Here is a 13,260-nt window from a genome sequence, read left to right on the forward strand (position 1 = left end):
ACGATCCTGGGATCCTACAACCAACCAGGCTCTGCACTCAGCAAGAAGTCCACTTGAGAATCTCTCTCCTCTCCTCTGCCCTTCCCCCACCATGCTCTCATTGGGTACTCCTGAACGCGCTCTCGCTTGCTCTCTCTAATCAATAAAATATGGGCACCTGGGTGTCGGGATCCCTGCTGACATCCATTCCCCTCCCTCTGCTGTTCCCCATGCTTCTGCGCTCTCTCTCTCTCAAATTAAAACAAACAAACAAAAAAAAAGTCTTTTAGGAATAAATATAAAATAAATAAAATTAAAATAAACTCTATATGCTATCAATCAATATCCAAAAAATAAAATTTTTAAAAATACCATGTACAATAGAACCTAAAACACCAAAAACTACAAATACGATGTGTAATATTATACTGAAACTTCTAAAATATTTCTGAGAGAAATTAAAGTAACTCAATATTGTTAACTGTCCATTCTGCCAAATGAGCATATATTCAATACAGTCACAATTAAAATTCAAGCAGGATTTCTTTAAATGGAAATTTAGAAGCTCATCCTAAATTTTTATGGACATGCAAGCAAACTAAAGTAACCAAAATAAACTTGAAAGGAAGGATAAAATTAGAGAACTTAACTTCAATGTGACTTTGAAACAGACTATAAACCTACAATAATCAAGGCGGAGGTATTAGTAAAAGCACAAATATAGCAAACAGAATAGAGTCTAGAAATAGACTCCCACTGCCAAGACACTGACAATACAATGCAGAGAAGGAAATCTTTTCAATAAACGAACAGCTGGATATCCCTATTGAGGGAAAAACAAAAACATGACCTTCCCCCTCACACCATACATACAAAAAAACACAGGTCTAAAGGTAAAACCAATACAGAAAAAAAAAAAAAAAAAAAAGTATTTTCATGACCTTCATTAAAGAAGACACAGAAGCATGAACCAAAAAACAGACATGATAAAATGTATTTCATCAAAACAAAAATATTCTGCTCATCAAAAAACACCAAGAAAATGAGCTGGCATGCCATAGATTAGGGAAAATATACACAGTGTATACACAAGATCAAGAATACACTTAACTTTTTTTAAAGACACTTCAGAAAAGATAATTATACAAATGGCTAGTGATAACATTCAAAAGTGCTTAAAATCATTAGTTATCAGAGAATACAAAATAAAACCCCAATGAGAGATCACTAGAAATACATAATTGTGCAGTGGTTCTTAATGGGATGGGGAGGTGGGCATTTTTACCCCCAGGAGACTTCTTCAGTTGTTACTGGCAAATAGAATGTTGGTAAACATCCTAAAAGGCACAGGACAGCCCCACATGATAAAGAATTATCGTGAGCCAAATGTCAATGAGGGCAAAATTGAGAAACCCCCAAAAGAACAAAGAGAGAAATAGCATCAAATGTTGAAGATCTAGAGCAAATGTAACTCTGATATGTCACAAAAGGGTATGCAAAATGATTCATTCACCCTGGTGTTTGACTGATGCTACCACATAAGTGTACATGGCTTCTCGATGCCAAATTAAAGGCCAACATGGCCTACAAGGCCTGCATGATCTAGACCCAGTCTACTTCTCCAGTAGTCATATGTGGCACAAGGATGATTCAGCACCAGGAAAAAAATTTCCATCAAGTCTACCCGACTTTGCTGAGAGAAATCTTAAGAATTCTGAGACAAAAGAAATCTTAACACCATTTAGCCAACTTATTACTTAAAGGGATATTAATACATTCCAGTAAAATTTCTGCATCCCTCACAACAGAGACTAACAATTTTGGCAAAAATCTCATAGATTTGACAAAAACTACAGAAACTAATGCTATATAAGTAATGGTCCTCTACCCCTTTTGTAAACGGAGTTAATTGGAGACCACTATAGAGTACTGACATTGGCTTAAGAAACACCAACATATAGGTTGAAAAAAATTAAAAAGAAAAAAAAGAAAAAAATTAAAGTAACAGCCCAGAAAAAAACCATTTATTTATAAATACTATAACTTATTTCACCAAAGAATGGCAGTCATGTGTAAAACTGTATAAATGGCCTAAATTGGCACCATTCAAAAAAAGACAACACAAACTATAACGTAAGCCACATATGCTGTTAAAAAAGTAAAAAGCAGGGCAGCTGGGGGGGGGGGGGGGGAGTCCTCGGCGGTTTAGCTCCGCCTTCAGCCCAGGGTGTGATCCTGGATGGAGCCTGTTTCTCCCTCTGCCTGTGTTTCTGCCTCTCTCTCTCTCTCTCTCTGTCTCTCATGAATAAATAAATTAAATCTTTAAAAATAGTAATAATAATAGGGCAGCCCCAGTGGCCCAGTTTAGCGCCGCCTTCAGCCCCGGGTGTGATCCTGGAGACCGAGGATCGAGTCCCACTCAGGCTCCCTGCATGGAGCCTGCTTCTCCCTCTGCCTGTGTCTCTGCCTCTCTCTCTCTCTCTCTCTCTCTGAGTCTCTCACGAATGAATAAATTTTAAAAAGTCTTAAAAAACAAAATAATAAAAAAGTAAAAAGATTAAATTCATTTTGATTATTACTGTATGCACATACTTACTGTCAAATATGCAAAATACCCAATATACCCAAAACGTTATCAGCTCAATATTAATCAATTATCACCTCAATTTAATCAACATAAAGCTCGGATTATTTTGTATTCTCTTTTTGTACTAAGTCTCCAAATGTATTTTACGTTTGTAATAAATTTCATTTTAGGGCAGCCCCGGTGTCTCAGCAGCTTGGCGCCGCCTTCAGCCCAGGATGTGATCCTGGAGCCCCGGGCTCCCTACACGGAGCTTGCTTCTCCCTCTGCCTGTGTCTCTGCCTCTCTCTCTGTCTCTCATGACTATATAAATAAAATCTTTAAAAATAAAATAAATAAATTCCATTTTAGACTAGCCACATTTCAAGTGCTCAGTAGACACAGGTAGCTAGTGGCCACTGGGTACTGACAGTGCTTATGACATACTTTACATGGACTATTTCATTTAATCCTCTCTGAGGCACATAGATAGGAAAGTAAAATGTCCCAAGTTCCCACAGTTAGTTAGAATCAGGATTCTAACTCAACCATCATGACTGTTCCAAACCACCATGTTTTCCCCGCTCAAATTAAAAAAAAAATTTTTTTTTACAATATTACTGAAACTTTCATTTAAACCACACTAATACCTTAATTTCTGCTTTGATATTTATTATATATTCATTTTATGGGAACCTACATTTCTGATCACATTAAAACAACAACAAAAAAGCCTTTTTCCTTCATGACTTAGATCTGCAAGAAAAGACTTACCATTAATACGAGTTTTTGATACTTTTGTTTTAGATCTGACACACTTGCAGATGGGTCTGCCCCCAAAATGCCGTACCAGTCCTTTTTTGGTATCTGCTCAAATGCCATCATCCATCGAACAAGAAGTGGGTCTTCTCAGATCAGCTGAATAGAAATATTGATGACCACTCATTACGGATTGCAGGTTCAAAGAAACAAGTACTTTCGTAAATTTTTTAATATTTAGTTGAGTAAATCAGGATTATAACGCAAACCTGATGAAGCATGTGTTTTCACTTAAAACACCTCAAGAATCTCATGTATAAGTATACGGGCAAGTATGGCAAATCTGTTACATGTTTCACAATATACGCTTATTCCTTAAATTTTTCTCTGCATATTTTATTTATTTATTCATGGGAGACACACACAGAGAGAGAGAGAGGCGGAGAGAGAGAGAGAGAGAGGCGGAGACACAGGCAGAGGGAGAAGCAGGCTCCATGCAGGAAGCCAGATGTGGGACTCGATCTCATGACCCCGGGGTCACGCCCTGAGCCCAAGGCAGATGCTCAACCGCCAAGCCACCCGGGCGTCCCCGCTTATACCTTAAATTAATGAATCACAACAGCATCAAGAAAACCGAATTCCAGAAACGAAAGCGAGCGGGGCGTGACCTCTAAGAAGGTATTTCCGCTGGTCTCGCGGGAAAAGCCGCACATAGTACATACTCACTAAACACCATAGAGTAATCTAATAAACGTTTACAAAATAAAAACATATATATATGTATTTGCCTCAAATATATATATTTATATATATATTTGCCTCAAATATATATATTTATATGTTTATATATATTTGCCTCAAATATATATTTATATATATGCCTCAAATATATATATTTACATATTTTATATATATATTTGAAGCAAAAACAAGACAGCAAAAAACAACAACAACAACAACAAAAACAAGACAGCAAAGAATGCAAGTGAATTTGGGAGCATCCCGCCTTCGTCCTTCCAGTCCACATTTCTTCCAGATTACCTTAGAAGATTAGGGACAGAGGCAGGCGGCTGGGCAGGTAGGCAGGAGTCCCGCGGCTCCCGGGGCTCGCAGGGAGCTCCCCCAAGTGCTCACGGGAGGATGCTCCAGGCTCCACACCTGCCAAGAGACTTCGCCAGGGGCCCAGAAACCAGGCCGCCTCTTCCCACAGCCGTGAACTTCAAGAGGCCGGATGCGGGGGCTCAAAACGGGGACTTGGGAACCCACCGTGTTCATCCCGGCGGTACGGCCCAGCCACAGGCGGCTATACCTTCTCCCGACTGTCCTCGATACCAAACTTACCAAACTTCCGAAAGTCCTTATCACACCCACTCCTCGCCCGCAGGCGGCCGGCACCCGGAACCGGCTTCCCCTTCCGCCGGAAGTCACTGCCCTGACGTGACCACGTTTCTAGTCGAGCCCTTGTGGCCGAGGCACCGAACGCACGGGGCGCTCCGCCCTCCGGGACGCCGTCGCTATGGTAACCAGACTCCGCTTGCAAGGAGTTGCTGGCTGTAAGTGTCCGAGCCGCGGAAAAAGGTGTCTTTCTCCTCATTCTAACTCCCTCTTGCCCCGGCCCCGCGACGGTGGCGCCTCTCCTCTCCCTCAGCGAGCTCCTCGCCCCCCCACACACAAACACCCCCACCCCGGGCTTCCTCGGCTTACCTTCCCCAGCGCTGGTCTCCCCCTGTGGTTGTTGACGGTCCTCCGACGAGGGGGGGGGGGGGAAGAGTGGGGAGAAAGGGGGATGGGAGGGATGCGAAGGATGGGGAGACCCAATTCCTCCCTTGTCTCTACACTTCCCTTAGAATGTTCTCTCTCGAAAATGAGAAAACCTATACCAATTGAAGTTTGGTTTTGTTTGTTTGTTTTTCGTGTTTTTTTTTTTTTTTTCTGGAAAAGATGCCCAACTTCATTGTTTCTTGTAGATGATCCTAGCAACCCGTAACTTCTCAGAGTCTCTTAATACTACTTCACTCTTTCACTTCAACCCAGTGAAGCTAGAAAGGCGGGTGTTAATAATGTTCCCATTTCACAGATGAAGCCGACCAAGGATCAACGCCAAACAGCTCATCGTACAGCAGCCAAACAGGACTCTTAGTAAGTGTGCGTCCTACCAGGGAAGGCACGCTGTCCTTCACGCTTACGGAAAAAGCATAAACCACTCTGCTTTGAGGCAGTTTCCGGCCCTGCAAATGTGCGCTGTTAGGTTTGTTTGTGTGTTTTTTTTTTTTGGGGGGGGGGGTTGTTTGTTTTTTGTTTGTTTGTTTGTTTTTTGGTTAGTTTTTTTCCTGCCTGCCTCTCCCTTTCCTTCTGTTGTTCCCTTTTTTTGTCTCCTTTCCATACTGCTTGCCTCGCATTGACCTCTCTTCCTTGCCTTGCACCCAGAGGTGAGACTGCATCTTGCACTTCGCCACCATGATTTAAATTTCACTTGGAGATGCGAAGGTAGTTCTGTTGTTATTACTGCTTGCATTTGCTTTCCTTCCTTCTTAGCTTTCTTCTGCCAAATCTCCGTTTGAGAAGCCATCAAGATCGGCCGAAGTACATTAAATATTTTACTGTGGCCAATTATTTAAGGAGGCCATAAAAAAGAACTGAGTGACATATGAAAGTTAGAAAATCAAAAGCAGAAAGTATAAATTGGGGCAGCCCCGGGGTGCTCAGCGGTTTAGCGCCGCCTTCAGCCCAGGGCGTGACCTTGGAGACCCGGGAGTCCCACGACGGGCTCCCTGCATGGAGCCTGCTTCTCCCTCTGCCTGTGTCCCTGCCTCTCTCTCTCTCTCTCTCTCTCTCTGTCTCTCATGATTGAATAAATAAAAATCTTTTTTAAAAAAAAAGGTATTAATTGGATTCTCCATAGGATTTTGTCATTTTTAAAATCAGGCACAAAGAGCATTATGGTAAGTCAGAGGATCTGATTTTAGTCCTGGTTCCAACATACCTTCTGCGTGGCCCTAAGGAAATACATTAAGTGACTGAATCAAGTGTTGTTCTGAATACCTTCCTATACAGAATGATGCCTTCTTGAACTTTTCAGCCCTCAGACAACCCCCCTTTCCACTGCTTAGTCTTTCCTTGTATAGTGATGCTCAGAGCCTCCAGTTTTTACAGCAGGAGCACACTACTTTCATTTATGATCCCTTGGGGTATTGGATTTCCTCTTTTATTCCTTCTTTAAGCCAAATTCTGAAAAGTCTGATCACAGCACCTCAGCTTTCTCTTTTTTTATTTTTTTAAGATTTTATTTATTTGTTTGTTTATTTATGAGAGACACACAGAGAGGCAGAGACACAGGCCGAGGGAGAAGCAGGCTCCCTGCAGGGAGCCCAATGCAGGATTCAATCTCAGGACTCCAAGATCACACCCTGAGCTGAAGGCAGGTGCTCAACCGCTGAGCCACCCAGGGATCCCCACCTCAGTTTTCTCAACTCATTTTTTATATTTGTGTGCTGTATTTATTTATTTAGGTTTAGATAGTAAGAAGTACACGTTTTTCCCCCAACAATTACCAAGTGTTGTTTCTGTCATTTCATCTTGACATCCTTTAGGTCCCATTGCTAAAGCATACTTTAGTTTACAACTTTTTCTTTCATCTCCATAATGTCATTATTCCGCTGTAATGACCAATAATTCATTGATGGCATCCAATAACTAGTCTTTATTTATATTTCCTTAGTTGTCTCAGATATGTCTTTTTATGTCTTTTTATAGCTAATTTGCTTGAATCGTGTTGCATTTGATTGTTCTCTCTTTTTTTAAAGATTTTATTTATTCATTCATGAGAGACACAGAGACACAGGCAGCAGGAGAAGCAGGCTCCATGCAGGGAGCCCAGTGCGGTACCGGATCTCAGATCCCAGGATCAGGACCTGAGGCGAAGGCAGACACTCAAACCACTGAGCCACCCAGGCGTCCCAATCTTTCTGTCTCTTAAGAATCTCTAAAGCTGGGGGATCCCTGGGTGGCTCAGTGGTTTGGCGCCTGCCTTCAGCCCAGGGCCTGATCCTGGAGTCCTGGGATTGGGTTCTGCACCAGGCTCCCTGCACAGAGCGTGCCTCTCCTTCTGTGTCTCTGCCTCTCTCTCTCTCTCTCTCTATTTCATGGATAAATAAATAAAATCTTAAAAAAAGAATCTCTTAAGCTATAGCAGTCCCACATCGCTACTATCTTAGTTTTGTTTTCTCTTTTCCTGACATGGGTTTATTGAAAAACCAGATCAGTTGTCTTACAGTCTGAATTTATTTATACCAGAATAAACTTCTTTTTTTTTTCAGAATAAACTTCTTTTTTTTTTTTTCAGAATAAACTTCTTTTTTTTTTTTTTTTTTTTTAAATTTTATTTTTTTAATTTATGATAGGCACACAGTGAGAGAGAGAGGCAGAGACACAGGCAGAGGGAGAAGCAGGCTCCATGCACCGGGAGCCCGATGTGGGATTCGATCCCGGGTCTCCAGGATCGCGCCCTGGGGCCAAAGGCAGGAGCCAAACCGCTGCGCCACCCAGGGATCCCAGAATAAACTTCTTAAAACATTTTTACATGAATCCCTGCTCATTTGTCTTCACGTTTCATTTTCTAGAGCATTATTACCCAATAGACATATGAAGGAAGCCACAAATGCAAACCACATATATGATTTTAGATTTCCCAGTAGCCACATTAAGAAAGAAAAAAGCAACAGGTGAAATGAATTTTAATAATATATTTTATTTAACCCAATATACTCTGTGTATGATTATTTCAAAATATAATCAATGTAGGAATTATTAATGAAGCATTTTACATTGTTTCTTCATACAGGTCTTTAAAGACTGCTGTATATTTTATCTGTATAGCACATTTCAATTTGGACTTGCCACATGTTAAGTGCTTAATAGCCACATTTAACTAGTGATTGCTGTATTGAACAGGCCAGGTCTAAAGGATAATGTCTTGGGGTGCCTACCTGGCTTAATCAGTAAAGCATGTAACTCTTCATTTCAGGGTCATTGAGTTCAAGCCGCACCTTGGGTGTAAAACTTACTTCAAAAAATAAGTAAATAAATCAAATAGAGGATAAAGTCCTGACTCCTTAACCTGGTATTCCTTTACCTCCCAAAATATAATCCTTAGTTTTCCAGCTTCATCGCCTATTGCTTCCATACATGAAACATTTAAACAATGGAATCTTTTCTTGGTACTTCATAATTTTGTTCAGGTTGTTCTCTTTGCTTATACCTTATTTTAAGAAGATAATTTATCTATTTTATGTAAAAATAATATATAAACTATGTTAGCATAATGGTTAAGAGCCTGAGGTCTAGGCACACCTGGGTGGCTCAGTGAGTTAAGCATCCAACTCTTGATCTCAGCTCAGGTCTTGATCTCAGGGCTGTGGGTAGGAGCCTTCTGTTGGGCTCCACACTGGGTGTGGAGCCTACTTTAGAAAAAATAAAAAGAGCATGAAGTCTAAATTTGGACTGAATAGGTTTGAATCTAGACTCTGTCTCTTACTGGTTATATATGAACATTTTAAGTTAACTACTCTGTGCCTTGGTTTCTTTCTCTGTAAAATATGAATAATAATAGTGTCTCCCTCTAGGTTTGTTGTGAGGATTCAATGAGATAATAGCGCCTAAAAGTACTAAGTACTCAGGAAAGATTAGCTTTTGTCGTCGTCGTTGTTATTATTATTATTATTATTATTATTATTAGTGAAATATTTACTGCTGAGTTTTGACTATTAGAACATTAAGAATTCATAGCTATATTTTAGGAATTTTCAAACAGAGCAAATGAAAGCTACAAACTATTGAGTTGAAAAAATGACACCAAACCCAAATGTTTGTTGAATTATATAGTTTGCAGATGAATTAAAAGCATAGGCAAAAACCTTCTAATTCCTGTGTCATCAACATTTAACAGAAACAAAGTAGGCATACATTAAATATTTAATTTCAAGATGATTGATCAAAAAATAAGATGATTAAAAAAATACGATGATTGATCAAGTACTGTATGTAGAGTTAAATGTGGATAGATATAAGTATTGTTATATAGATACCTTATATAGCAGGAGTTTGAGACCCTTGATTGTAGTAATAGCATAAATCAATTCTTATTCTATTCATCACTTTAATACTTGTCAGACAATTGATATCTACCTACATTAATAAATTCTTAATTTGAGATCATATAGTAAATTGTGCTTATTGATGAATAATATTTGCAATATATACAGTGTAGTATATTTTTTTATTTTCGGATTATATATATGTGGCTCTTTCTACTGGTTTCATTACCAGCTCTTCTTTAATTTTCTTGATCTTCTTTATCTCTGAGTTTTTAGGATTCTCATATCAGTGAACTAAGCTGTATTTATTTTTAAGTACCACAAAATATTATGGTTATGTTCTGAAATTAGATGGTTGCCCCTACAGCAAATTAAAATCTACTGAGAAGATAGGAAAACCATCAAGAATTAGCTAGTGGTGAAATAAACACACACATAAACACACAAGTACAGAAAGAGCCTTTATTCACTTCTTCATTCAATCAATAAACCACATATTGAGTGTCTACTATACGTCCCACAATTTGTTACAGGAAACACAAAACAGTTGCCTAGAGCTTTGTAAAAGCTTAGAGTTTATCTGGGTAAATAGACAAAGAAGCAACTGAAGTAACTGTAGGAAGTGCTATGCTAGAGGAAATGCAGGTGCTGTGACAATTATTAATTTATAAGGCAGATGACCTAAATGACCGAAATCCTGGACTCAAAATGAGGCTGATACAGAGTAACGCATGGAAGTATTTAGTTTTAAATACTTAGTGTTAATGGAAAGGAAGGGATGGTTAAAAATGGAGAAACTTTTTCTTTTTCTTGGCATATCATCATAAAGCTTTACACGGTATTGAGAATCGGCCCTATTAAATACCTCGTCTTTTAGAAATGGTTTTTCATTTTTACATTTTCCCCCTCACTTGTTGTCTTCACTTGATCTATTCTTTCTTTTTGTCTTTTCAGAAGTAATTATCAGTGACTATTTATTGAGTTTGAGCAAAGCAATGCACTAAACAAGGGAGACAAAGAGGTAAATACTTTTGCTGACAGCACACCTGTTGCTGTGTTTTTCTTGTTCTTTAACTTCAAATTGTGTCCATGTTTTTTCAGCCTTATTTCAGACCTTTTAGAGGTCTTTATCTTACCTGAAATTTTTCTTCCTGTCTTATTACTTTCTTCACATCTATGTTTTAATCATTCCATGAACCGATTAAAGATACCGTCTATAATCCATCTTTTGCTTCTCCTTAGTAATCATAATTAATAAACTTATTTCCCTTATTCACTTCTTTACCTCTTTCTCTTTGTTCTTATGACCACTCTGGCTTTTCTGTGAGCTTTCCAATTCCCTTGAAATTTGCAACCTAGTGATGATCTGTTTCAACAATGTAGTAATATGCATTTATATTCTTTTTTAAAAGCATTCTTCTCGATTTTAGTTTTTTAAAACTGAATATTTTAAGTTTATTTTATTTTTGTCATGTAATTGACTCACAGAAGAAAGGTTAATCTGAATGATCAAGGGGTGTTAATTTGTGGGTTAAAATGTGTTAAACAGTTGATATGAAGTCTGTTTAAGTCAATTAGAGAGTATAATGAAGATGTTTCCAGAGTGTTATGGAACCTTAGGAAGTTAGCTTGGAATTAACTCCTATATTCAACCATGGCACCCAGCTAAACATGCCATTGCACTTAGGTTTTTAAATTTGTGTATATTCCAATAGCTATGAATAGGTCTATATATTTTTTAAAGTTTGACTTTATTACTAAGATTCTTATGTTTTGTTGTAGGAAATAAATTCATGTTTTAGTTCAACATTGGCATAATGAGAAACATGATCACTGATTTTTTTTTTCAAAAATAAAATTCAACTGGACTGTATAACCAACAAAACATTATTAGATTTTTTGTTTATATGCCTCTTTATTTTGAAAACTAGATTAGTGTCATTATTACAGATTCTTTTAGTACTAAGTATCTCATATACAAAGGTATCATTAATAAAGATAAAATTTGATGTGATCATTTAAAGAAATGATTTTTTCCCTTCTGAAATTATATGATATAATATTATGAAACATTTTAGTATTAATATATTCAAAATTCCAAATTTGTTAATATGCAGAGTTTAATAATGTTAGAGTCTATTTTAATAGTTGAATATATATTTTTCTATAATGATAGCATTAAAATGAATGAAACATTGCAACTTCAGTTCAAAATCCATGGAAATATCAGGGTAAAAATAAAATTTTGAGATATTCTTTACTTAGCATTAGGGTTCCTATAGTACTATTTTTTTATTTGTCTCAGTTTACTAATAATAAACACATTTAGCATTTCAGCTTCTTCTTGCAACCTTTCAGTTGAATTATTTAGAGACTGATGAAAAACAAATCTTATATGCTAAAGGGATTTCTGCAATGATGGATTAGATGCCAAAATAATGAAACCACACGGCTTAAAAAATATACTGAAGAATAGATGTTTTCTGATGAATTTCCACAAAATACCATATTTTTAAAATATTTTAAGCAATTCATACTAATACATGTTAATCTACTGTAGAAGCACCATGAGTATAGTCTTTTGTAGTTCATTAGCAATTTCTTTAATGAGTTTTTTTGTGTGATAGATAAAGTAACAGACAAATGACAGATTGTTTGCCTTTAATGATTTCCCTGTTTCAAGCCCATTACAAAGCAATTAGAAATCTGACAGCATTTTCACTCTGCATTACTGATCATCTAAAGTGATGAGGAATGAGAGGTGATGAATATTAATTGTATATTTTCATATGATTATCATAAATTATTACCTTGTCTGATGTGCTGCAGGTGAAGCAGGAGCATTAGAGAAAGACAGTCAGATATATTAATTTGAAAGACTGTATGATTTTTGTCTTTGTCTGTAGTATAAACCCTGATCTGAAATGTTAGTCTCTATGAATATTAACTTAAATTTTAGTTTTTATTTTAATTTGAGATAATATAAATCACTTTTCTTATTTCAGTACAATAAAAGGAAAAATTATTCCATAGCACAATATACATATATTATTTAAATTCAGCATTTTAAAAATCTAACTTAAAAAATGAGTTGGTGGGGGCACCTGGCTGGCTCAGTTGGTATAGCATGTGACTATTGATCTCAGGGTTGTGAGTTTGAGCCCCGCGTTGGTTGTAGAGATTACTTAAAAATAATATCTTTAAAAAATGAGATAGTGAATTTGTTGATATACGTATACATATAATATTCAGATATATCAATACAGAGAAAGATATACTATTACCTTTAGAAAGGTAAAGTCAGGTAATCCTGTGAAAGAGGTAAGATAAGAAGGTGTAACAAGATGTAAAAGAAGATTTTTCTAGGTTCTCTGTAACAATTTGTTTTGGTCCCAGTCCATGGTATATGCTGTTTCCCCAGTGTCTTACTTCAGCTGTTGTTAGGACTCAGGTGCTATTGTTACCTGGGTCCCAGCCTTGGACTTTTGGCGCAAAGATTCAGAAACTACATAATAATCTTTAGTACAGGGAGAATTGGCAAGCTTACAGCATGTGAAATCATTAGAAATTTGGATTAACTTTACCAAAGTGAATTAATTTATATTTTGATATCTCTCTAATCATAGGCATTAGTTGGTTATCAATACATACTCAATGAATGGAATTGAATTTCATTGCACTAATGAGACTCTGCCTTGCTTTAGTCCTTTTTTACCTTTTTGCTGTGGTTTGCTCCATGGTATACAATCTCTTAGAGAGGCATGCCATCCTGGGTTCACCTTTATTTATGAAGACCATAATCTATATGATAATGTGATTATAAATCAATTAAAATGAATTTTTACATGAATCTTAGAAATCATTCTC

General features: G+C 37.3%; 2 protein-coding genes across 33 annotated transcripts in view; one reads left to right on the top strand and one right to left on the bottom strand.

The window, feature by feature from the left end:
* DNAJC24 (DnaJ heat shock protein family (Hsp40) member C24) overlaps positions 1 to 4,755 on the bottom strand; it is a 91,413-nt gene extending 86,658 nt beyond the window's left edge. For 9 of the 12 annotated variants that reach the window (XR_003139211.3, XR_007403638.1, XR_007403637.1 and 6 more), the window contains exons 1-2: positions 4,643 to 4,755; positions 3,317 to 3,460 (exon numbers count right to left, since the gene is read on the bottom strand). Coding sequence is in view for 7 of the 12 variants with exons in the window: in XM_049096673.1 (XP_048952630.1) it covers positions 3,317 to 3,427 (111 nt within the window). In the remaining 5 variants the exon portion in view is untranslated. Of the gene's footprint in view, positions 1 to 3,316; positions 3,461 to 4,567 lie in introns of those variants that run through there. The other 3 variants (XM_049096675.1, XM_025452367.3, XM_025452371.3) reach the window with 3 other exon arrangements.
* A 1-nt stretch (position 4,756) lies between these two features.
* Positions 4,757 to 13,260, top strand: part of DCDC1 (doublecortin domain containing 1) — a 482,427-nt gene continuing 473,923 nt past the window's right edge. For 6 of the 21 annotated variants that reach the window (XR_007403613.1, XR_007403622.1, XR_007403621.1 and 3 more), the window contains exons 1-2: positions 4,768 to 4,854; positions 5,379 to 5,440. Coding sequence is in view for 3 of the 21 variants with exons in the window: in XM_035701486.2 (XP_035557379.2) it covers positions 4,818 to 4,854; positions 5,379 to 5,440 (99 nt within the window). In the remaining 18 variants the exon portion in view is untranslated. Of the gene's footprint in view, positions 4,880 to 5,378; positions 5,550 to 10,347; positions 10,415 to 13,260 lie in introns of those variants that run through there. The other 15 variants (XR_007403623.1, XR_007403615.1, XR_007403627.1 and 12 more) reach the window with 13 other exon arrangements.

Source organism: Canis lupus, chromosome 18, assembly GCF_003254725.2.
Source record: "Canis lupus dingo isolate Sandy chromosome 18, ASM325472v2, whole genome shotgun sequence".
Taxonomy (NCBI): Eukaryota; Metazoa; Chordata; class Mammalia; order Carnivora; family Canidae; genus Canis; species Canis lupus.